The 20,592-nt window shown below is 39.6% G+C and overlaps 1 protein-coding gene and 1 long non-coding RNA gene across 2 annotated transcripts in view; one reads left to right on the forward strand and one right to left on the reverse strand.

The window, feature by feature from the left end:
• nos1 (nitric oxide synthase 1 (neuronal)) overlaps positions 1 to 20,592 on the reverse strand; it is a 73,236-nt gene that overhangs the window by 20,114 nt on the left and 32,530 nt on the right. Inside the window, 9 exon segments of the mRNA XM_052031986.1 lie at positions 608 to 782; positions 1,857 to 1,973; positions 2,132 to 2,193; positions 4,862 to 4,966; positions 7,180 to 7,324; positions 9,943 to 10,028; positions 13,734 to 13,928; positions 14,016 to 14,117; positions 19,327 to 19,501. Coding sequence (XP_051887946.1) covers positions 608 to 782; positions 1,857 to 1,973; positions 2,132 to 2,193; positions 4,862 to 4,966; positions 7,180 to 7,324; positions 9,943 to 10,028; positions 13,734 to 13,928; positions 14,016 to 14,117; positions 19,327 to 19,501 — 1,162 coding nt within the window.
• Positions 7,877 to 12,325, forward strand: LOC127579295 (uncharacterized). The gene is made up of 3 exons (XR_007957659.1): positions 7,877 to 8,020; positions 10,469 to 10,621; positions 11,350 to 12,325. It is a non-coding gene; the product is annotated as an uncharacterized LOC127579295 (long non-coding RNA).

A 20,592-nucleotide genomic window follows, 5' to 3' on the forward strand; every position in this document is an offset into this window, starting at 1 on the left:
CTTGACCTCAAACTTTCACTCTGTTTCTCTCTCCACACATGCTACTTGACCTGCTAAGCGTCCCAGCATTTACAGTTTTCAGTCTTATAATTCACATCACTTTCCAATATCCTTATTACTTTTATATGCTCTGCTAACACTTTTCAATGTTCCACTATTACTTCTTAATGTTCTCCTCATGCATTGGCATAACATTGGTGATCTTTTGACAGAAGCATTAGAATTCTTCGTTAGCAAACCATGAAAAAGAATGCAATCTTTGTCCAAAAACAAATTACTGCAGACGTTTGAAATCTGATATATAAACAGTAAATGCTGGAAATACTAAGTCCAGCAGCATTTGTGGAGAGTGGGACAGAGTTAATGCTTAAGGTCAATGATTTTTCACCAAAACTGGATAAACTTAATTTTGGCTGATGCTGTAAAATGAGCGCTGTCAATTTATTTAGCCATTGTACATCTTCCCTGAATTTTCATTTACTTTGAAATCGGATATTGTCCAATTTACACTATTAGTCTAATTCAAAATTAGGTTCAGTGAATAAGGTGCTGCAACAACAGATTTAGTTTTTAAAATGTAAGTAGGTGTGTGGGTAAGTATAATAACCTTAAAGACTCTCTTAGCCCATGTTCTGAATGACTCCTCTTGTCCACAGAGTTCATCCCCCTCACCCATCCTCATAATTCGTTCTCCTCCAAGTTCTTCAAGTAAGGTGTCAACAGCGCGAGCAAAAGCACAGAAGTGGGGATAAACTCGAGAGCCCAGACCAAAGACAGAAAATCTGCAAAACAATACATTCAAACTTAGTATTTCATATGAGAACATCCTCATTTATCTTCCTTCCATACTTTAGTGACAGAAGACACCAAACAAGAACCTTTGCAACTGGTTTGCCTGGTTTCCTTGGGAATTTCTGAAAAATACATTTCCCACAGTTTTGTAACTGAGGTGACATAAGCTATTTGGCAGCTTTTTCCCCCAGCCTGTCAGGCTCCTGAATACCCTGGGGGACAGTTTCAGACATATTGCCGCGTCAAAAGCCCTGATTTGCACAACGGCATATAAGAACTTTGGCTGCTGCTGAACATGTTTATACAATTAGTGAAAACACACTGAGTTCTGTATTTCTTTGTTCCAACCAGTTTTGCACTAATTTGTATTCTGTATATACCATTTTTTTGCACTATTTGTATTTGCACAATTTTTTTTTGTCTGCATTTATTGTATGTCTTCTGTTTTATGTATGTCCTCTGTTGTGTGAATCTGGGGGAAACAACATTTCATCCCTCCATGTGTTTTTATAGCATATGGGTGAATAACAATAAAGTAACTTGAACTTGAATTTGATTAACTCCACAACTGACATTGTTAAGTTTCCATTGCTCCATTTCCTTCGCATAAAGCATGTTCCAGTCAATTGTTGGGCATTGTATTTCAGTATATCAACAAAAAATACCGCAAGAGCCACAAGATTCAGTGGTAACCATCCCTGCTTTTCCAGTTCAGATCCAGTGGCTGGGTTTGTGCCACTATTTACTTTGATCTTCTGCAATACTAGAATCACTTAGCTTATTTCACAGGGATCATTTCCAAATGCAACTTGAATGAGGCTAAGAGAAGAACTCCCTCACCTCCTCAGTTTTAAATGAGCAACCCCTCATTCTGAAACTTTGCCTCTAGTTCTACATTACTCAAGTTAAAGCATTTACCTTAAGATCCCTTGGTATATGTTTCAATTAGATCACCTCTCTCTCTCTCTACTGAAGTCCAACCTGCTCATTCTTTCCTTATGTCAACCACTTCATCTAAACATTCTAAAACATTATTTCATAAATAGCACTTAGAGAGCATGTACCTAACATTGGCTAATGGACCAGTACTTTCAAAGTTGTCTCTGTGTTCTGCTTCATCACTTGAAGATTTCCGAGCATCTGAGACTGAGGATACACTGTTGAAACGAACTTTATAACTCCTGGAGAGAGTGGAGATACAATGCATGATGTTTATGTGTTATAAAAACTGACTCACTAATGCCATAGTAGGAACGTTTTCAGTTCACAGGTAATAATTTGCATTAGATAGCTTGGCAATTTAAAAATAGAATTAGCAGTAATGGTGTTTCAATCTCACTCACTGTCCTTCTGCTGATTTGAATTACAGTGTCTCATTTCCATCAGGGCAGAGCCAAATTTCTAGAAGAATGAGATGGAAAAGTTATATTTATATCATGAATAACCATTCAGCAAACCTACATTTGTTTCTCAGGATACAATGCATGAAGTTAATTGCCTAATCTGTTGCCTCCATCATAATGAAGAGATCAGCCCACAGTCCTTCAGATTTTCAAAACAAACAAAATCTTTTCAGGAAGCCAGCACTGCTTTAGTTACAAAGGCCCGTATTATTGTGCGTATTATTTTCACTTTTGAGAGAGCAGAACACTTGGAGCGGAAACGCCCTGCTGTGCCCCCTCATGATCTTATATGTTTCAAGATCACCCCTCATTCTTTTTAAACTCCGATGAATATAGATCTAATTTGTTCAGCTACTCATAACAGAACGTCCCTCTCATCCCTGGAATTAGCCTTGTGAATCTCTTTTGGACTGTTTCCAACATCAGTCTATCCTGTCTTAAGCGCACCGCATTCCAGATATGGCCTCACAAATACCCTGTACAACTGTAACAAGTATAAATAAAGCATACTTTACTTTTGACAGAAGACAACTGATAAGATTTTGTCTTGGGAGAGGGCAGCAGGATATTACCTACATTACCTTATCTATGCCTGTGTGTGAGCAGATCTGTAATAAACTAAAGAAGAAACACAGAGCTCAGCGTATCCAGATACCAGTGCTTCATTGGCTTGGAGCTCACTAGGTGAACCTCCATTTTATTTGTTCACTTTTCAGGACCTGGCTTTGTTGGCAAGGCCAGCATTTGTTGCCCATCCCTAACTGCATGAACTAAATGGCTTGCTGGTCATTTCAAGAGTCAACCATATGGGGTGAGTCTGGAGTCACCTATAAACCAGGTCAGGTAGAGATGGAAGCTTCCCTCCTCTGAAGCACATTAGTGGATCAGATCAGTTTTTACAACAATCCTGTGGGATTTCTTTTTAACAGTTTTATTAGTAGTTGTTACTTCCAAATTCGAGATTATTAATCTGAATTTAAATGGTGGGATTGAATTCACATTTTTTTGATTATTAGTCCAGGTTGCTGGATTACTAGCAATTTAATTTAACCTCTGAAGCCACTACCATGCCCCATGCAGCTGTGTGAGCCACATGGTGCCAATGATCAGATCTCTTCTCTTCTCTCACATAGAAAATTTAAAATGAACACCTTTTATTTAAAATTCAAGGCTGGATAAGGTGTTGTCTTGGCATTAAAATCTTCCATTAATTTTGCAGAGCTTTTGCCACTGAAGGTATTGGAGCTTTGTGCCTAGAATATATCGAAAGGTGTTACTGCAAGATTGATGTCCACCTCCAATAATGACACAAAGAATGATTGTAGAAGGTAAAAGTGTACATCCATATCATCCACATTTATGCAGTTACCACTGTTCAAAGATTTCCTGGGATCAAGAATGTTTTATCCAAATACATGGCCAATTGTGGGGGGGGGGGGGGGTAGGGGGGCAGTGGGAAGAGGATTCAGATGGAATCCACCTCCATGTTTTGGGTTCATTACTCCATCTCAGACACCAAAAACCATCCTCTCAGAAGTAACAAATTTATCCACAGTGTTTCAGGACAACAAGGTTGCATAATTCTGAAAGCATCACTTTCTACAAAGTACTGCATTGGCTGTAAAGCCACTTAGAAGTAGTGAAAAGCAAAACATAAGCAGCAGTCTCCTTTCCTTTTTTGCAAACATATAAACTTTAACCTATTTTAATGGACCTGGCCATCTAATCCTGTTAATGTGTTAGCTAGCTAATATATACTGTTAGTTTCATTAAATGGGTACAACAACATTCAGATTAAGCTCCAGCAGCCAGGAAGGGGAGGCTTTGTTTTAAAAGCCAACAGAAAGTGAAGGGAAGTGGTAACAGAAATCCGTTCCAAAGCAGAGGTCTGGGAAAATTTGAAAATTGGGAAAATTGTTTAATACGGCAGTACTCTGAAGACGTGTCCTGGATAATGCAGCTGTGTTAAAAATATTAACTCAAAAATCTCAACTTTTTTTTTGAATTGATAACAAGATTAGAAGGGCCTTTTCTATTCATTGTTGCTACAAAGCCAATTGCACTGGTTTTATTGTGAAAAATATTTTTAACATGCACTGTGCTCAATGGGTAAGCAGGGTACATTTCAGGAAGGGAAGGAATTTTCTCCCTCGGCAATGGAAGGACCACTTATGTTCCTAAGCTGGTATATTATACAATGAAACAGAGAGTTTAAGGTATATTGCAGGAAATTTCATTTTAAGTAAATCAAAATATGAAAAAAAACTTAGAAAATGGCTTCTTCACCACTACTGAACACCCAGCATGTTTGCAGTAAAATTAAATAAAGGTATTGCTTTCCAGATTTTAAACCTACCTATAGCAAAATCCCATTAGGGTGAGTCGATATAAACAATAACACTGGCTGGTTCTAGGCTTCCGAAAACCCACACAAAGGCACAACTCTCATGTTGCATAGCTCACCACTTATCTCCATAGAAAATATAGTGGTAAAGGTGTCACCTGACATGAACTACAGCTGCCATTATTAGTGCAGCACATCAGTAACAGTACCAACGTTCGGAAAAGTGCATCAGGGAACAATACACACATTATGAAATCTGATCATTTCAATTTTTAATTTGTTTGGAAAAATGCCATATATTTTCATTCATTAATTTTCATACTTCTCCATTCTCAGGTGGATCACCATTGCCAAAAGTGCTTGTAATCACCAGCACCAATGCTTCATGCTCCAGGTGAACAATATCATACTCATCCATGCATATGACCTACAGAAGAAACACATTTAGATGATCACAAAACTTCAGCTCCATACTTGTTTATATTGATTCTTTTTAATTCAGTAGTAAAAAATCAAAAGTGTGCCTTATTTATAAAAAGCAACAGCTGTTAACTATCAGAAAGTGAGTTTAATTAGTACGAACTAATTAATAATACAGGAAGTTCTCAATAGGATCTCACTCATGTGCATTTTATGGGAAGGCACTGTTTCTCCTGAGACAAAGTTGTGAGTATGAGCTCCACTTCAGGGGGTTTGTATCCAAAACTTCTCAGAGGAGACGCATTGCATTACTGATGGTGCTCCATGTTGGAAACACTTTCTTTTAAAATGAGACTCTGTCTGCTCTCTAAAAACACACTTAAAGGATCTGATGTCCCTCTTTTTTTGAAGAGTTCTCCTGTGTCCAGGCCCAATATTTCGCCCCTCAATCAACTTCACGAAAACAAAAGCATATCATCTTGTCATGATGCATTGCTCTTGTGGGAACTAATTGCAAAATTAACTGCCCTGCTTCATGTATCAGTGTAGTAACTACAGCAGTAATTACCTGGCTGTTAAACCCTCTGTAATGTTTTCATCGTGTGGGATTACTTAGGATATACAGCAATAGAAACAGGTCACTTTATGCTGGTATTAATGTTCCACTCAAGCCCCCACACATCTTTCTTCATCCATCAGTGTAACATTCTATTTTCTTTTCCTTCATGTATGCATCAGCCCCCTCTTAAATACATCTATGCAATTTGTTTCAACTTCACCCTCTGGTAGAGAGTTCCAAACTTTCACCACTCTTTGTTGAAGAAGCATCTTATGAATTCTTGATGACTATCTCATATTCAAGATCTCCTGTTATCCTCTCCTCCACAGTAGAAGCAATCATTCTGCATCCACAATCAAAACCTTTCATTATCTTAAACACCTCTATTCAGTCATCTCAACCTGCTTTTCTCAAGAGAAAGGAAATTCAGTTTGTTCATCCTTAACATATAAATCATCACATTCTGGTATTGTCCTTGTAAATCTTCTCTGTGGTGCTATTATATTCTTTTCATAACAGTGTGACCTGCACGCTAATTGTGGTCTAAAAAGGGTTGTTTTCTCATTCATTTGTGGGATCCTGGTTTGGCTGGTATGGCCAGCATTTATTGCCCACCATAGAAGGTGGTGCAATGGAGTTTAGCTTGAGTTACCCCACCCCCTAATCAATTAGTCAAATCTTCAATAATCTCACTTTAGCTTTTTAATGCTTATCCAAACAGTAAACATGCTTAGTTTCATGAAAATCCCACCAACTGGCTGAGGAAATCTTCTGAGGGGAAAAAAGTACCATTTCTAAATCAGGTCTGTATTTGAATTAATATGCATTAGGACCATATCCACCTATGTCTTGCTTAGTTAAGTGTCTGTCTAAATGCCTCTTAAGTGTAGTGATTGTATCTATACCATGTATAGGTTCAGCATTGAGTGTGTATCCCAACTCTTCAGGTGTGTTCACTGGTCAAAGTATGACCACATCTGGCGTTCTTCCACATTAAGTTTCAATTAACCCTGGTAACACATTGTGCTAGCCTTTAATTCGTGATTTGTGGCAACAGCCAGTAGTCCTAGGGGCTCTTTTTAACATACTAATGCCATTGAATGAGACATTAGTACTGAGAGTTGTGTACACATATTCAAATGGCCATCAATCACACTGCTCTGTTTTCCCTGGCTAAATAGAGGAGATAGAATTCAGTATTGTCCATTCACAATGAGAGGAGGTATGTCAAAGGGTTATAGAGTCATAGAGTTGAGCAGAATTAAAACAGGCCCTTTTGCCCTCCATGTCTATGTTGGCCATTGCACTTAATTATACCAGTCACATTTACCTGCATTTGGTTCATAATTCCAACTGCTCTCCATGTAAAATATTCCCTCTATTCTCCCTGTGTCTAGATTTGCAGCAAGGTTCGCTGGAATGGGTTGTGAGAATAACAGAAAACAGATTGGGTCAAACCACAGACCAGTGAAGGAATTGCCCTAATCTTCCTTTGAATTATTTAGATGAAGGAAAATTACGTAATTCAGTATTAACTGGTCTTGATGAATCTGTACACTGTTCCAGGAAAATCTCACCCGTTGTGCAAGACAAACTATTGTTGTAGCATTGCTTTGTCAAATAACTTAAACAAGTGTCATTAAAATAAATATATTTCTTACCTTTGCATCAAAAGCATGCTTAAAAATTTCACATAATGTTTTTGCATAGACTTGGGACTTTCCAGTTTCAGTAGCATACAAAATGGTGGCTTTTACTCGTTTGGCCATTGCTTGTCCCATCAACTTGGTGGAGAACTTCACAGCCCTTTCCAAATGAAAACACCAGAGCATTAGAATGGGTTGACTTCACAGTGCAGATAATGATGGGCCTTTTGGAGGAGTGTCCTCACAGGCTGGAGCTGCCCATGGATTCAGACCTGGATCCTGCTCCTTGCCCAGTATTGTTTGGCAAGTTTGTTTTCATTCATTCATTCACTCTTGGGATGTGAGCACAGTTAGCTGCACCAACGTTTATCACCCAACATCATTTGACTCTGAATGGTTTCCTCACCATTTCAGAGATCAGAACACTGATGGGTCAGAAGACACATAATGACTAGACTGAGTAAGGGTAGGGAAGCATTCTTCTTTGAAGGATTAAATGAACCAAATTGGTCTCAATCTGGAGGTTATCCTAGATTATCCTAGATGTGAAGATGTGAAGTTAAATTCTCCCGTTGCTGCAATGGGATGCAAAGACATGTCTTCAGATTATTTGCTGACCTCTTTAATATGGAAGTCTTCTGGTAATTTAATCAAAATGGAACCATTTCCGGAGGACAGGATGGATACGGACCTGGAAGGGTGATGGCAACGTGGAGCACAAACGGACCTGAAAGGGAGAAGAGGGCGGGTCTCAGGCGGACCGTGTAGGGTGAAGGCCTGGTGAAACAAAAGCGGACCTGGAAGGAAGACGTCAGGGTGGATGCGGACCTGAAAGGGTGATGGTTGAGCGGACCGGGTAGGGTGAACCAGGAGCAGGGATGGACAGAGCGAAAGGGCAACAAACCAGGGGCTGTGCAAGAGGAATCGGCAGGGAGAGCGCGGTGACTGAGAGCGGACCGGACAATGTGAGGATGCGCAGAGCGAAGAGCCAGCGCAGCAGGTTGGACGAAGCGAGGGCGAACTACAAGAGAGGGCGAGGCCACAGAGGTAGCGGGCGGCAGGGAGAAACGTAGGGGGAGCAGCATGATCCCGAGGGGATCTGGCAAACTGGGCGCGGGCCCGGCGGGGTGGAGCTCAGGCGGACATGAAAGGGTGGTTCAAGCGGACCTGAAAGGAAGGAGCGTGGGTCTCAAGCGGACCTGAAAGGGCGAAGGTGTGGTGGAGCACAAGCGGACCTGAAGGAGACGTCAGGCTGGATGCGGACCTGAAGGGGAGATGTCAGGGTGGGTCTCAGGCGGACCTGAAAGGGCGAAGGTGTGGTGGAGCACAAGCGGACCTGGAGGAGACATCAGAGTGGATGCGGACCTGAAAGGGTGATGGTCGAGCGGACCGGGTAGGGTGAACCAGGAGCAGGGATGGACAGAGCGAAAGGGCAACAAACCAGGGGCTGTGCAAGAGGAATCGGCAGGGAGAGCGCGGTGACTGGGAGCGGACCGGACAATGTGAGGAGGGTGCAGACACGGGAGGCTGAAGCAGAGAACGATGCGTGTAAATGCAATTCGTGTAGATGGGTACCAGGGCGGCATAGACATGGTGGGCCGAAGGGCCTGTTTCTGTACCGTGAGACACCGCGACTGTTTCCAGTTGTTGTTCAATGTCAGTACGTTTTTGAAAGGATTATTTATTCATTCATATTTTGGGATCAGGGAGCCACTGACAAAGCCAGAATTCATTGTCCATCCCTAATTTCCCTTGAAAAGATATTGGTGAGAAAACCTTTTCAACTGTTGCAGTCCTTCTGGTGAAGGCACTCTCACAGTGGCTGTTGGGCAGGGATAATCTTGTCTAGTCCAAACAGATAGTGGTGACGTTACTAGTGGTACAAAATGGAGTACAATGAAGGCAAACTCAGAATTATTAGACTTGAAGGAATGGTGTATACAAAAAAGGTCATTGGTTACATTAAATAAAAAGTGTATACTTTGCATGGGAATATGAAAAAGTTAAACATACTAGAATATTTTTAATGCCACCATTGAATTGCTTTCTGAACATAGATCCCAGTCGTGTGTGTTGCATTTCTCCCTATACCTTAAATTAAGCCTATTCTGGCCTTAGGATCAAAGTAAGATTGCTAATGCATCAAGAGAAACAGTACAGAAAATTAAACTACTGGATATTCTGAACATTGAACAAGCCTTCAGAGTTGGTTTTAAGTTTAAAATCATGAAGTAGATTTATTCAATGAAAAACAAATAGGTTAAATACTTACACCTAATTCCTCAAGTGGTAACACAATAAAAAGGTCAGCAATAAAACTTGTAAGCTGTACCTTGTAAACAGCTTAAGTAATATTTAATTTACCATCAATGAGGAGAAGGCAAATTATCCCCTGTAACTTTCAAATCACTTTCCTCTCTCTCCAGGAAGTTCCAAAAGAATTGCTTCCTTTCCATTTTTTTTCAAAAAGCCAAGGAAATGGTTACTTAGATTTCTTGGAATTTGAATATCTGCAGCTTATGTTTAACAATGGAACTGTCAGTCACACTGCATTAAAAGATTGATTCTTTCTTCTGTCCAATGTGTAGCAAACAAAACTGGCATCACTCTAGAGATCAAGTTTCTGCCTGTAGCCTGTTGATGTTTGATGTCCAATCTCAAGCAATTGGCATGAATAGAAACTTATCTGTTAAATGTAATTGAACTATTGTGCAATGTACCTTCTCAATGTGTTTTGCTTGTATAAACAACAGTGTGTTGAGTACCAAAAACACTTACTTTGCTAGCTTTTTAAATCCAATGGCTCTCTTCTTGGTGGGAGTTCCATTGGCTCCTTTCCACACATGAGTGATCCAGGCATCCAACTGCATGAGAAAAACCAGAGAACACAGTTAACTTCCAAACATGCAATGATGCACCAAGGTATGTTATAGGAAGAACATAGGAGCATGAGTAGGCCAATTGGCTCCTGTGCCTGCTCCACTGTTGAACATGGCAGATATTCCACCTCAGCGCAATGTTCCTGTCCCATCCTATATCTCTTGATTCCTTTAATAAATCTATTGAACTTTGTTTCAAATGCAATCAATGACTGAACCTCCACAGTCCTCCAGGGTAGACATTTCTAAAGACTCACCATACTATGAGTGGAGAAAGTTCTCCACACTTTCCTGAATGACCTACCCTTTAGGGAGAAACTATGACCTCTAGTTGTAGACTTTTTAACCGGGGGAGCATCTTCTCTGCAGCCCTGTAAGTGTTTAGTATATCTCAGTAAGGTACCTCTCATTTTTCTAAACTCTAGAACTCAATCTCTCCTCATGAGATTGGCCTGCCATCCGAGGAACCAGTCTGATGATATTTTTGCTGCATTTCCTCTATAGCTATCAATGCTTTCTTTGGGTAAGGTGACTGGAATTGTCCACAGGTATGGTTTCAGCAAGGCTCTACAATTGTGGTAAGACATCTTTACTCTTTTACTCAAATCCTCTTGCCATAAAGGCATAAACTTCCTTTCCCAGCTGCCTGCCACACCTGCATGTTATCTTTCTTGGCTCATGTCTATTTTAACATGTACAGTACATTTCCCAATTTTTCAGTGTTTAAAAAATAGTTGGTATCTCTGTTATTTCTACCACACCTTTTCATGGCATATGGCATTTTAATTTTGAGATTATTTCACAAGACAAGTACTCACAAGCAAGTTTAAAACTCTTAAGAGCTTGTAATCAAATCATACTGGAAAGGCTATCTATGAAGTGACGATATACATTCTGCAAGTCCACAACATTTTAAACAGTCCTGTTTTGGTCCAGGTCATTACACTATTAATGATAATACTAAATGTACATAAAATCTCACCAGAATGTGTTTAGCATAATTTAGATTTGTCAGATGATAAGTGCTACTTACCCTCATGAATATATTTCAACAAACATATTTTTAGATCACTCTCAATAACAATAATTTTAGCCATTACTGATTTGTGGCGTAATGATAATAGTAAAAATCCTACTTATCACAGAAGGTGTAAGGGTTGTAGGGAACTAAATAAATTAATGCCAAGAGCATTTTTCTGTATTAAAAATACAGATGTCCTCATGCATATTGAGTAAATATTTAATAACATTACGAAATTATAATTAATTAGAAGTCAAGAAACAGATGTGTATTTCTTCTTCTAAGGGTAATACAGTTGGGTGCAAACTGTGACGGTTAAGGACAACAAGGCTGCAGAAAAATCAAGTAAGAAGAAATACGGAAGTCTTCTGTCATTGCTATGTTGGCGCCGGAAGCGTGGCAACATTTGCGGGCTGCCTGCAGAACACTACGCGGAAAGATGTATTTCACTGTGTGTTTCGATGTACATGTGACTAATAGAGGTATCTTATCTTATCTTACAATGGCAGGGTTTCTGGAGGTTATGCCTTCACACTCTTGGACATAAAGAAATTTTTAATCTAAGATTACTCTTTACTATCACATTAAACAAGTGAAATCTTGCATATTCTTGGTATTATTAAAGAAATTACAACTTTATTACAAAATAGGAATGATCTTGTTTTCTTTACAAGGTTGTGCAGAAATTTCCTGAGTATCTGCTGTAGCTACCTGTCTCGCACATTGCCCAAGTAAGCCTTAATGACAGTTTTCCTTCTCATCTTTCCAGTCTGTTACTCCTTGATTAATCCTTCTATTTTGATCAGTGTGTTGCAAAGTGCAACAGATTTCCTTCTGCTCAAGTAGATTTCTTGTCTGCCTGTACAGTGTACAAGTGGTGTACAATAATTGTCACCTGATAGTCTTCCAACCTTACTGCTCATACTTCTCTGTTAGATTGTGCAAGGATAATGCTGTGAGCTGGTTTCATGCTAATTTCTCATGTTAAGTTATATCCTTGTGCTGCAGATATGTTTTTTTTTAAAGTGTTGACCATCAACAACACCAAACCGATTAAATGATCATGTAATACCTTGCTGATTGTGGAACTCTACTATGTGCTACGTCAATAACGTTTACTTACAAAATGTTAAGAACTACAATTAAAAGAACCTTCATTGCTGCTTTGGAATATCCCGGAGCTCAGAAAGGTGTAAGATTACTGAATGACATTTAAAAGTGAAATCCAAGTAAAACAAGTATTAAAAGAAAAATCATTCCACTCTGTGTAAGTTCTTAATTTCCGCAAATGTATTTGCTTCCAGCATCTCTTGAATGCAGTAAGAAGATAAGAAATAGATCCAGGAGTAGGAAAGGATAGATGGCACATTTAGCAAAGTGGCCAACCAAACAATGACTGCAGAGACAGAGAAGGGGTAGGTGACCACTAAAGTGGAGGAGTAGGCACAGGCAGGTAGTGCAGGAGTCCCCTGTGGCCATCTCACTCTCATACAGGTATATCACTTTGAATACCGTTGGGGGGAATGGCCTCCGAGGGACAAACAGGAATAAGCAACCTGGGTGGCTCAGCTATACAGAAGCAGAGGAAAAAGACTGATGCGGCTATAATGATAGGGGATTCAATTCTAAGGGGAGTAGTGTGTGTTTCATTGGCCACAAACAAGGTTCCAGGATGGTATGCTGCCTCCCTGGTGCTGGGGTCAAGAATGTCTCAGAGTGGCTGCAAGACATTCTGAAGGGTGAGGGTGACTAGTGAGTGGTTGTGGTACATGCTGCTACTGACAATAGGTAGAGCAAGGGATGACATTCTGCAACATGAATGTTAGGGTGATTGGAAAGTTATGGCCAAGCCTCCTACAGTTACCATTCCCATCTCTTTCTGTGTCCTGGGATGAACTTCATCTGGACAGGGTAACTTGTCCACTTTAATTGAACTTACCTTCTCCTTGTCAATTCTAATTCTATCCATTATCTCTACTATTTCCCTTTCTATTAAAACTTGAGCAGCATCCTTGGTAAGTACAGACGCAAAGTAAACCTTGTGTTCTTCAACTGTTCCTTTAACACCCATACATAGATCACCTTTTTGGTTCCGAATCAGCCCCATCCCTTCTACTACCCTCTTGCCAGTTATATGCCAAAAGAAAACTTCTTGTGTTATGTTCTCTCTTAAGTGCTATAATCTATGTTCAAATTCTACATTTGTTCTTGAGAATTTCTCACCTCCCCTCTAAGATTTCCATTTTGAACCAGGTTCCCACTTGCTTATCAGTCTGACGTGTCATATGGCCCCTTTTCCTCCAAGATGTTACTCATTATCTCTTTCATTTGGTACTCTCAAATCAGCATTTTCCTGTCACCAGATTTACACTGTTCTTATCCCTTGAATAACTTAATGCTGAGAGACTCCTCAATGCTGTTGCAATAAATTAGCAATAAATTTCCAGCATTTCCTCTGAGAAGTAGGTAGCTGCATTCACCCTGACAATGTTGTTCTTCAACATTAAGGGCTTTACTGTCTCAGTGTTAGAAATATGACTCGCTTTCAGCTTCCACATGGATATATATGAATAATAGGTTGAATTTAAATAAACCTGAATTCTTCATAAGGAACCAGTATGACAAAGAGAAACTAAAGCAAAAGTGATTGTATTGGTTCAACAGCTTACCTGATATTCAAATGACGGGCTCAGGTGATAGTTTAGCATCTCTTGATGGAAGACAGGTGTAATGCTTCCTGACATTGGGGGGACAATCCACACCCAGTCTGCAGGACACCCGCCTCGGCATCTGTATTCATTTTCCATGTGTTTCATGAAGGACTCCGTTGCAGAATGATGGTCCACAATTGTCACTTTATCAGACTAAACAAGTAGACCTTTCAATGAGTTACATAATATCTGTAATTATTGATTTGAAAAAGATAATCCTTTAATGAAGCTTCTATGTACCTGAAAACTGTGTAGGACAGCAATATTTATTTCGACTAATGCTTGGTCTTTCCAAAGAGAAGATAACTTTCCAGTGTCAAGTCCCATTTGCTTTGCTACCTCCTGTAGGAAGATTACATATAAATATTTTAATACTAACAATTGCTATACAATAGCCCCTTCCTGCCTGTATCAAAGTAAAAGTGTAGAAACATTTTATATGATATTTGATATAGACAGCACCAACAGAAGAATACCACTCCATTACCATCTTTGGCTGCTCAGCTACGAATCATTTGAGAATTAAAGGATTAAACAAAAAGTTGCACTAAATGCACACTGCTATTGTTTTGTTCATTACAGTTAAAGAATTTTCCTTCCACAAAACAAGACTGAAGTGCTCTCATGATTTTATTTATTTTTTGTATGTTCATTTACTTCCTTCAAATGTAATCCCCATTTTACCTGATTCAGGGTCTTAACTTGTTATGTTGTCAATGCAAACTGAATGTCACACTCAATTTTGCAGCCAATAGAATAGCTTTGAATTTTCTGTGCAAAGTTCTTGTCCAAACCAGGAGTCAAAAAAGCAAATTAAAGAAGCTGCTGGAAATTTGAAATAAAGATAGTAAATGCTGGAAATATTCAACAGGCCAGGTAGCATCTGTGGAGCAAGAAACACAATCAATGTTTCATGTTGAAGATCTTTTTCAGAACTGGGAAAATATAGAAAACAGATTTAATCTTGCAGAGGAGGGGGAGAGGTGGCGAGAACAAAGGGAATATTTGTGGTAGGGCAGAGACCAAGAGAAACTGGATAACACAGATTGGTGTTGACTGAGAGAAGGTAAAGGCGGATTGTTAATGAAAGCTTAGCTGTCTGCAGGAGGTGTAAAATGATAGAGGGTTGGAGACGAGAAAATAATCTGCTGGAATTGGAATATACAGAATCCAGTAATTGTCGGACAATTGAAAAAAAGAGGGCTGGGAAGCCCCAGTAGGTCCGGTTGCATCTGTGGAGAAAACAAGAGTTACATCAGAACTAGCCAGCCCTGAGAAAGACTAATGGCAGATGCTGAAACAGAAACAGAAAATGTGAATAGAGTCTAACAGCAGGAATAGATACAGTAAATTCCTTATGTTTTGTGATAACCTTGGATGAAACTTTTTTCTACAAAGTTGCCATTTTTTAAATTTTAGCTTCTGCACAATGTGTACAGAGAAATAATAATGCGATTTCCTTGTGGCTTAGTGGCTGGTGTGAAATCCCACCCTACAGGCAAAAAAAGAAAATTCTTGGTTCACTCTGTGCTGACTTCATTAAATTCAGGACAACGGGAAGAGTCTGGCCCTACTCTGAGAAGGAGAAAGGAGGCATGAAAATCAAATTGAATTCTGTTCCCTATTACCATCTGAGTCTTCTGCTGAAAGTGTACATCTATGGACATTTGCCAATGACAGGATTACGTTCGGTAAGCCAAGTAAACAACAAGTATACTCTGTCTTGGTCATGAAGATTTTCGAGTTGTATAAGTAACTAGAAGGGCGCATGGTGTGTGTATAGAGCTGAATGCCAACATGAAACAACGCTTTCAAGAGAGAAGGGAAGAAAGTTGGAAAAGGCCAAAATATTATATAATGATGGTGGGACTTTCTTTCCAACAGAACTTAAACTTCGTGGCATATCAAGCACTTCCCCATATGCAGTATGGAGGATTCTGTCAATGCAAAATCAGTTATTAGCCAGTGTTGGGAATTTGTGGTTCTTTTTATTTATGCATTCATAGCATATATTGTCGGTGGCAATGCTAACGTTTATTGTCCATCTACGTTTGCTCCTTACTGGAGGCAGTTCAGAGTCAATCACATTGGTGAGTTTGGAGTCACATATAGGTCAGACCAGGTAAGGAAGAAAGAATCACATCTCCCTCCTCACAGCACCCCCACCCACCCCACATGCCCCTGGAGCTATTTGTATTTTATAACCTGATTTTTGTGAATGCCCATCGTAACGTTCTCAGAGCTAGACACCCTCCCTAAACTTGCACCTGCTTCTCTCTTTGTATCCTGACTTAGCTAACCGGTTACATCGTGTGGAGAATGGCTCTCACTCAGAGCTCCCTTTCAGCAGTAGTTTGAGGGAACCTACCAACCCCACCCCAGACAGCTGCAGCTGGAATCTCAGCCCATTTGGAGACCTCACTTATTCCAGTACGGACAGGTACCACTGGGGGGGAAGAGGCCCCAGGGATATTTCAATGCCAGAAACACAAGAGACTGCAGATGCTGGGATCTGAGGCAAAAAAACAATCTGCTGGTGGAACTTGTGGGGTTGGGTCGAGCAGTATCTGTGGGAGGAAAGGAACTATCGTGATTTTGGGTGGAGATCTTGCACCAGATCCTCAGGTGCTGCTCGACCTGCAGAGTTCCTCCAGCAGATTGTTTGTTGCCTCACATCTCAATGCCCAATGCTTCTCAACCCAACCTACCAGCAACTCTACCATTTAATAGAAAAGTGTCTGATTCATTTGGGATATAACTCTGGCACACAGATAAACTTTTCATTATTCTTTGCCACGTCTAAACCATCAACCCTGATTGGAAGGAGTTGTGTTCCTGCTGTACCAACAGTATTACACCGTGTTCATACCCAGGCAGATCTTAGGAGCAACAGAGAAAATTTATCAATTCCACACTTCCTCTTGCAGCAAATTCCATCCAGATCTTCTCAAAATAATTAATAATTACAGGGCAGATGATATTGTACAACATGACGTGGCACAAGGACTGAACTCTCAAATTATCTGAGAGGAAAGCAGGCCTGGGTATAAAATGCAAAGGAATATGGGCTGCATAAACTGTGACTGATTTCCATTACCCAAGTTACATAATCTAATAAAGATGTATTATGAAGTGCTGCTTCCTGTACAGATTAAATAACTCTGTAAACACCACATTTCCTCCCCTCTGTCCAACTGGGTGAACTAAACTGTTCATATTAAAGGACTTAAAGAAGTTAATTTCAATAAGCTCGCTGCATTTCTCAGGAACATCAGATATTCTCAGTAGCACACATCCACATCTTCAGAACAAGATCTAAAGAACAAATGGACCAAGTACCGAACAATTGCAGATTATATGGGCTGAAGTTTCTTATCAAGACAGTATGGACGAGCAATTTATCACTTTATTAGTGATCCTACAAACAGAAGCAGCTAATTTTACACCAGAATGATGCAAGTTAATGCAACCATTTGTGATTATTCAGATTTTAGCAAAATATGTAGAAAATACAATTCATTTTTATAATAGCTTCACAAATTTTTAAATGAACCTTTGGTTGTGAAAGATAAAAACAGATATTGTGCTTTAGCATGAACGTTGTACTCGTACACTGACACATAAAACACCAGCTGGCAGGCATAACCAGCTGTCAGTTCTTTAACATGCCATTCAAGATTCCCACTCCTGTCAATTTGCTCATTTTTACCTAACAACCATCAACTTTCTCCAGCAGGATTGAAGGTAATCCATGTTCAGCTATTATATCAGTTGAAAGCCAGAACTGTGCTCTGTCAGTTCCCATCAGATTAGCAGATAAGAGAACCAGAGCTGTCTAAATCAATTAGGCAGTGGTTTACCCCTTTGTTAGTTCCACACAAACGTGAGGAAGGAATATTTTAAGATGAGCTGACTTTTTTAAAAACAATTTTTGATACAGGTGTCTTTGTCCATTATTTAGAAACTTGGAGTTTCTAAAACTCATGCCTCATAGAGAGACTTGTTGTGGGGATAAGGACACTGACTAGCCTAAAGAATCTTGTTAATAGGTCTTTATTTATATGTTCACTCATTAGGATAGAAGATGAGCTGGTTTCTGTGGGACATGCCAGAAGTGCCAACCTTTCCCTGCCCCAATTGCTGTGAGTTCAGAATCTCCACACGTACATTTGGGAATGCAGAGTTGATAGCAGCAATTTTCCAACCACACTCTGCTGTAATATGTATGCCAAGTTGCAGCAATACCCCAGTGCTTACAGTGGGGAAGCTGCTTGAAGAACCTGCCCCCGGTTAGCCACACAGCAACAACTTTGCCATTGACCTCAATGAAGGAAAAACTTTGAGGGATTAAATATTGGTATCTTCATTTTTTGAGGCTTATTTAATATGGTTTCAAGTGTTTTAATTCTTCAAATACTTCATTTCAAAATAATTTATTTAATAATTGTTGAATTCCAAAGATTAACTGCCGTCTATCCTGAATGGCTGAAGAAGTTCAAAGATTGGTGTCAAAGTTCAAAGCTTCTTCATCATTTCTGTTGTCAGGGCTGGTTCTCCGATCATCATTACCCTGCATACCCCTGCCCGCCCCACACCCCTCCGTTGCCTGTCAATGAATTTAAAGGCAGGAGGATCTACTGCAGTGCAGTGCCTCAATGCTGAGGTTGAAATTGACACTTTTCAGCAATTTGGACTCAAAGGACAGATGGTGACTACAGACAACTTGCTGCTGCCTGCAGATTCTGGGCCATTAGTTTAAATTATATGAGAACACTATTGCCTCACCAATCACTCAGTATTTATTTAATTCATCTTCAGATGTATTGAAACAATATACACAAATGAGACAATTACCTGTCCAAAATTATGCTCCTGGATGATGCTGTAGTAAAATGCATATAGCTGTGTGAGGCAGTCCCCAGAAATGTGATCTGTTTATGAGACTGGCTGATACAACTGAAGTTAATAAAAGGTCCCAAGCACAATATTGCCAATAGCATGGCCTGGATGATTTATTCAGAGATGTTCTGGCCTCTCAGCTTTTTTTGGAATGTAGCTAGAGGTCAGGTTTTAATAGTTTGTTGTTATATGAATTTGCAATTATATTGGATCTCCATCAATTGAAATCAGTTTCAACCCCTTGCATTGTTAACTCTGTGCAATTATTACTTTTTAAAAGGTCATGCCAGTGCTACAAAATTTACGATAATTCATCTGCCCAACATCTGGAAAGTGTATTGATTCGCTGGTGTAGTAATTAAAGCTACCCTTGGGAGTCATACCTCATGAGCAGAAAATGGAGTATTATGCTGTAACCACCAAACATAATGTGATTTCCGTAATGTGAATCTGTTAAGCTTAGACCATTGACAGACTAAACATGAACGCTTTGAGGCACTGAAGCTGTTACAGGTGCTTTATAAATGCAAGTTCCTTATGTTTATTCTGTTATTTTTGTAGATCTCATTAAAACTCATTTGTTTTGTTCTGTGATTAATGCAAGATTATTAGAAATATTTCTGAGCTATTCTGAAAGGGAGGTCGAAGTTACCTCTAGTACACGGTAGCGAGAGGTATCACAGAAATCTCGGACTCCAATTTCTGTCCCCATGTACCATCCATTGAAAGGACAAGCTGTAAACTCAAGGCCTCCAATATCCAGAAGCATGTTTGAAACAGCTGGCAGGCCATACCACTTCAGCTTCAGATCTTCAAACCACTGAAACCTAAAGGATGTAACAAAGGATACAAAAATGCAAACAACACCATCAGATGACACTTCTTAATTGTTTCATTATTACTCGAGATGTTTTTTACTTGAGGAGGTATCCTCCTCTTTTGTATTTTTAATGCCTCTCGCCATCCTTCATCAAAGGGCAAGCATGTGACTTGTCCTCAAACAACCGCTAAGCTCCTTGCAGCTTGCTGGGAACTACCAGAGACTACTGACTCCCTATTACTCTTCTTTTTGCTGGGTGACACTGACCCGAAACCCAGTTTAGGCCTATTTCAGATGGCAACTGTACCTTAATGGGCAATCTGTCTATTTATAGCAAGTCTAGTAATGGAAATGTGGAGCAAGAATAATGCAGTCCAACTAAATCCTCATAAATATATTTGAATATGATTCGTAATAAAATCAATATTCATGTTAAACAAACTTCCTTGAATAGGAAATACTTGTAATATTCATCAAAAACATGAGCTTAGCAATACTTTTAAACCCAATAAATGATGATCAAAGATAGGTGGTAGTAAAGGCTGCAAAGAGAAAACAGAGAGGCTTCCAGTGGATGTAGACAGGTTGAATGGGTGAAGATTTGGCAGATGGAATGTAATGTGGAAAAATGTGAGCTCAGCCACTTTGATAGGAAAATATAAAATTGGAGCATCTTTTTCTAAATGATGAGATATTAAAAGGTTTTTAGTGTTCAGAGGGACCCGGATGACTTTGTGCGAGAATCACTGAAAGTTAGTACGCAGATACTGCAAGCAATTCAGAAAGCAAATGGCATGTTGGTCTTCATTAGCAAGAGGATTTGAATGCAAGTGTAGGGATGTTTTGCTCCAATTATGTGGGGCCCTGGTGATAATACATCGGGAATATTGTGTAACGGCCTGATCTCCCTAACTCAGGAAGGATATAATTGCAATAGAGGAAGTGAAATGAAGGCTCATTAGACTGATTCCTGGGTTGGCAAGTTCGTTCTATGAGAAGAGATCAAGCAGACTGGGCTTATATTCTCTTGAGTTTAGAAGAATGAGAGGTAATCCCTTTCAAACATACAGAATTCTTACAGGGTTTGACTTGAGTAGA

The sequence above is a fragment of the Pristis pectinata genome, chromosome 17 (assembly GCF_009764475.1).
Source record: "Pristis pectinata isolate sPriPec2 chromosome 17, sPriPec2.1.pri, whole genome shotgun sequence".
Taxonomy (NCBI): domain Eukaryota; kingdom Metazoa; phylum Chordata; class Chondrichthyes; order Rhinopristiformes; family Pristidae; genus Pristis; species Pristis pectinata.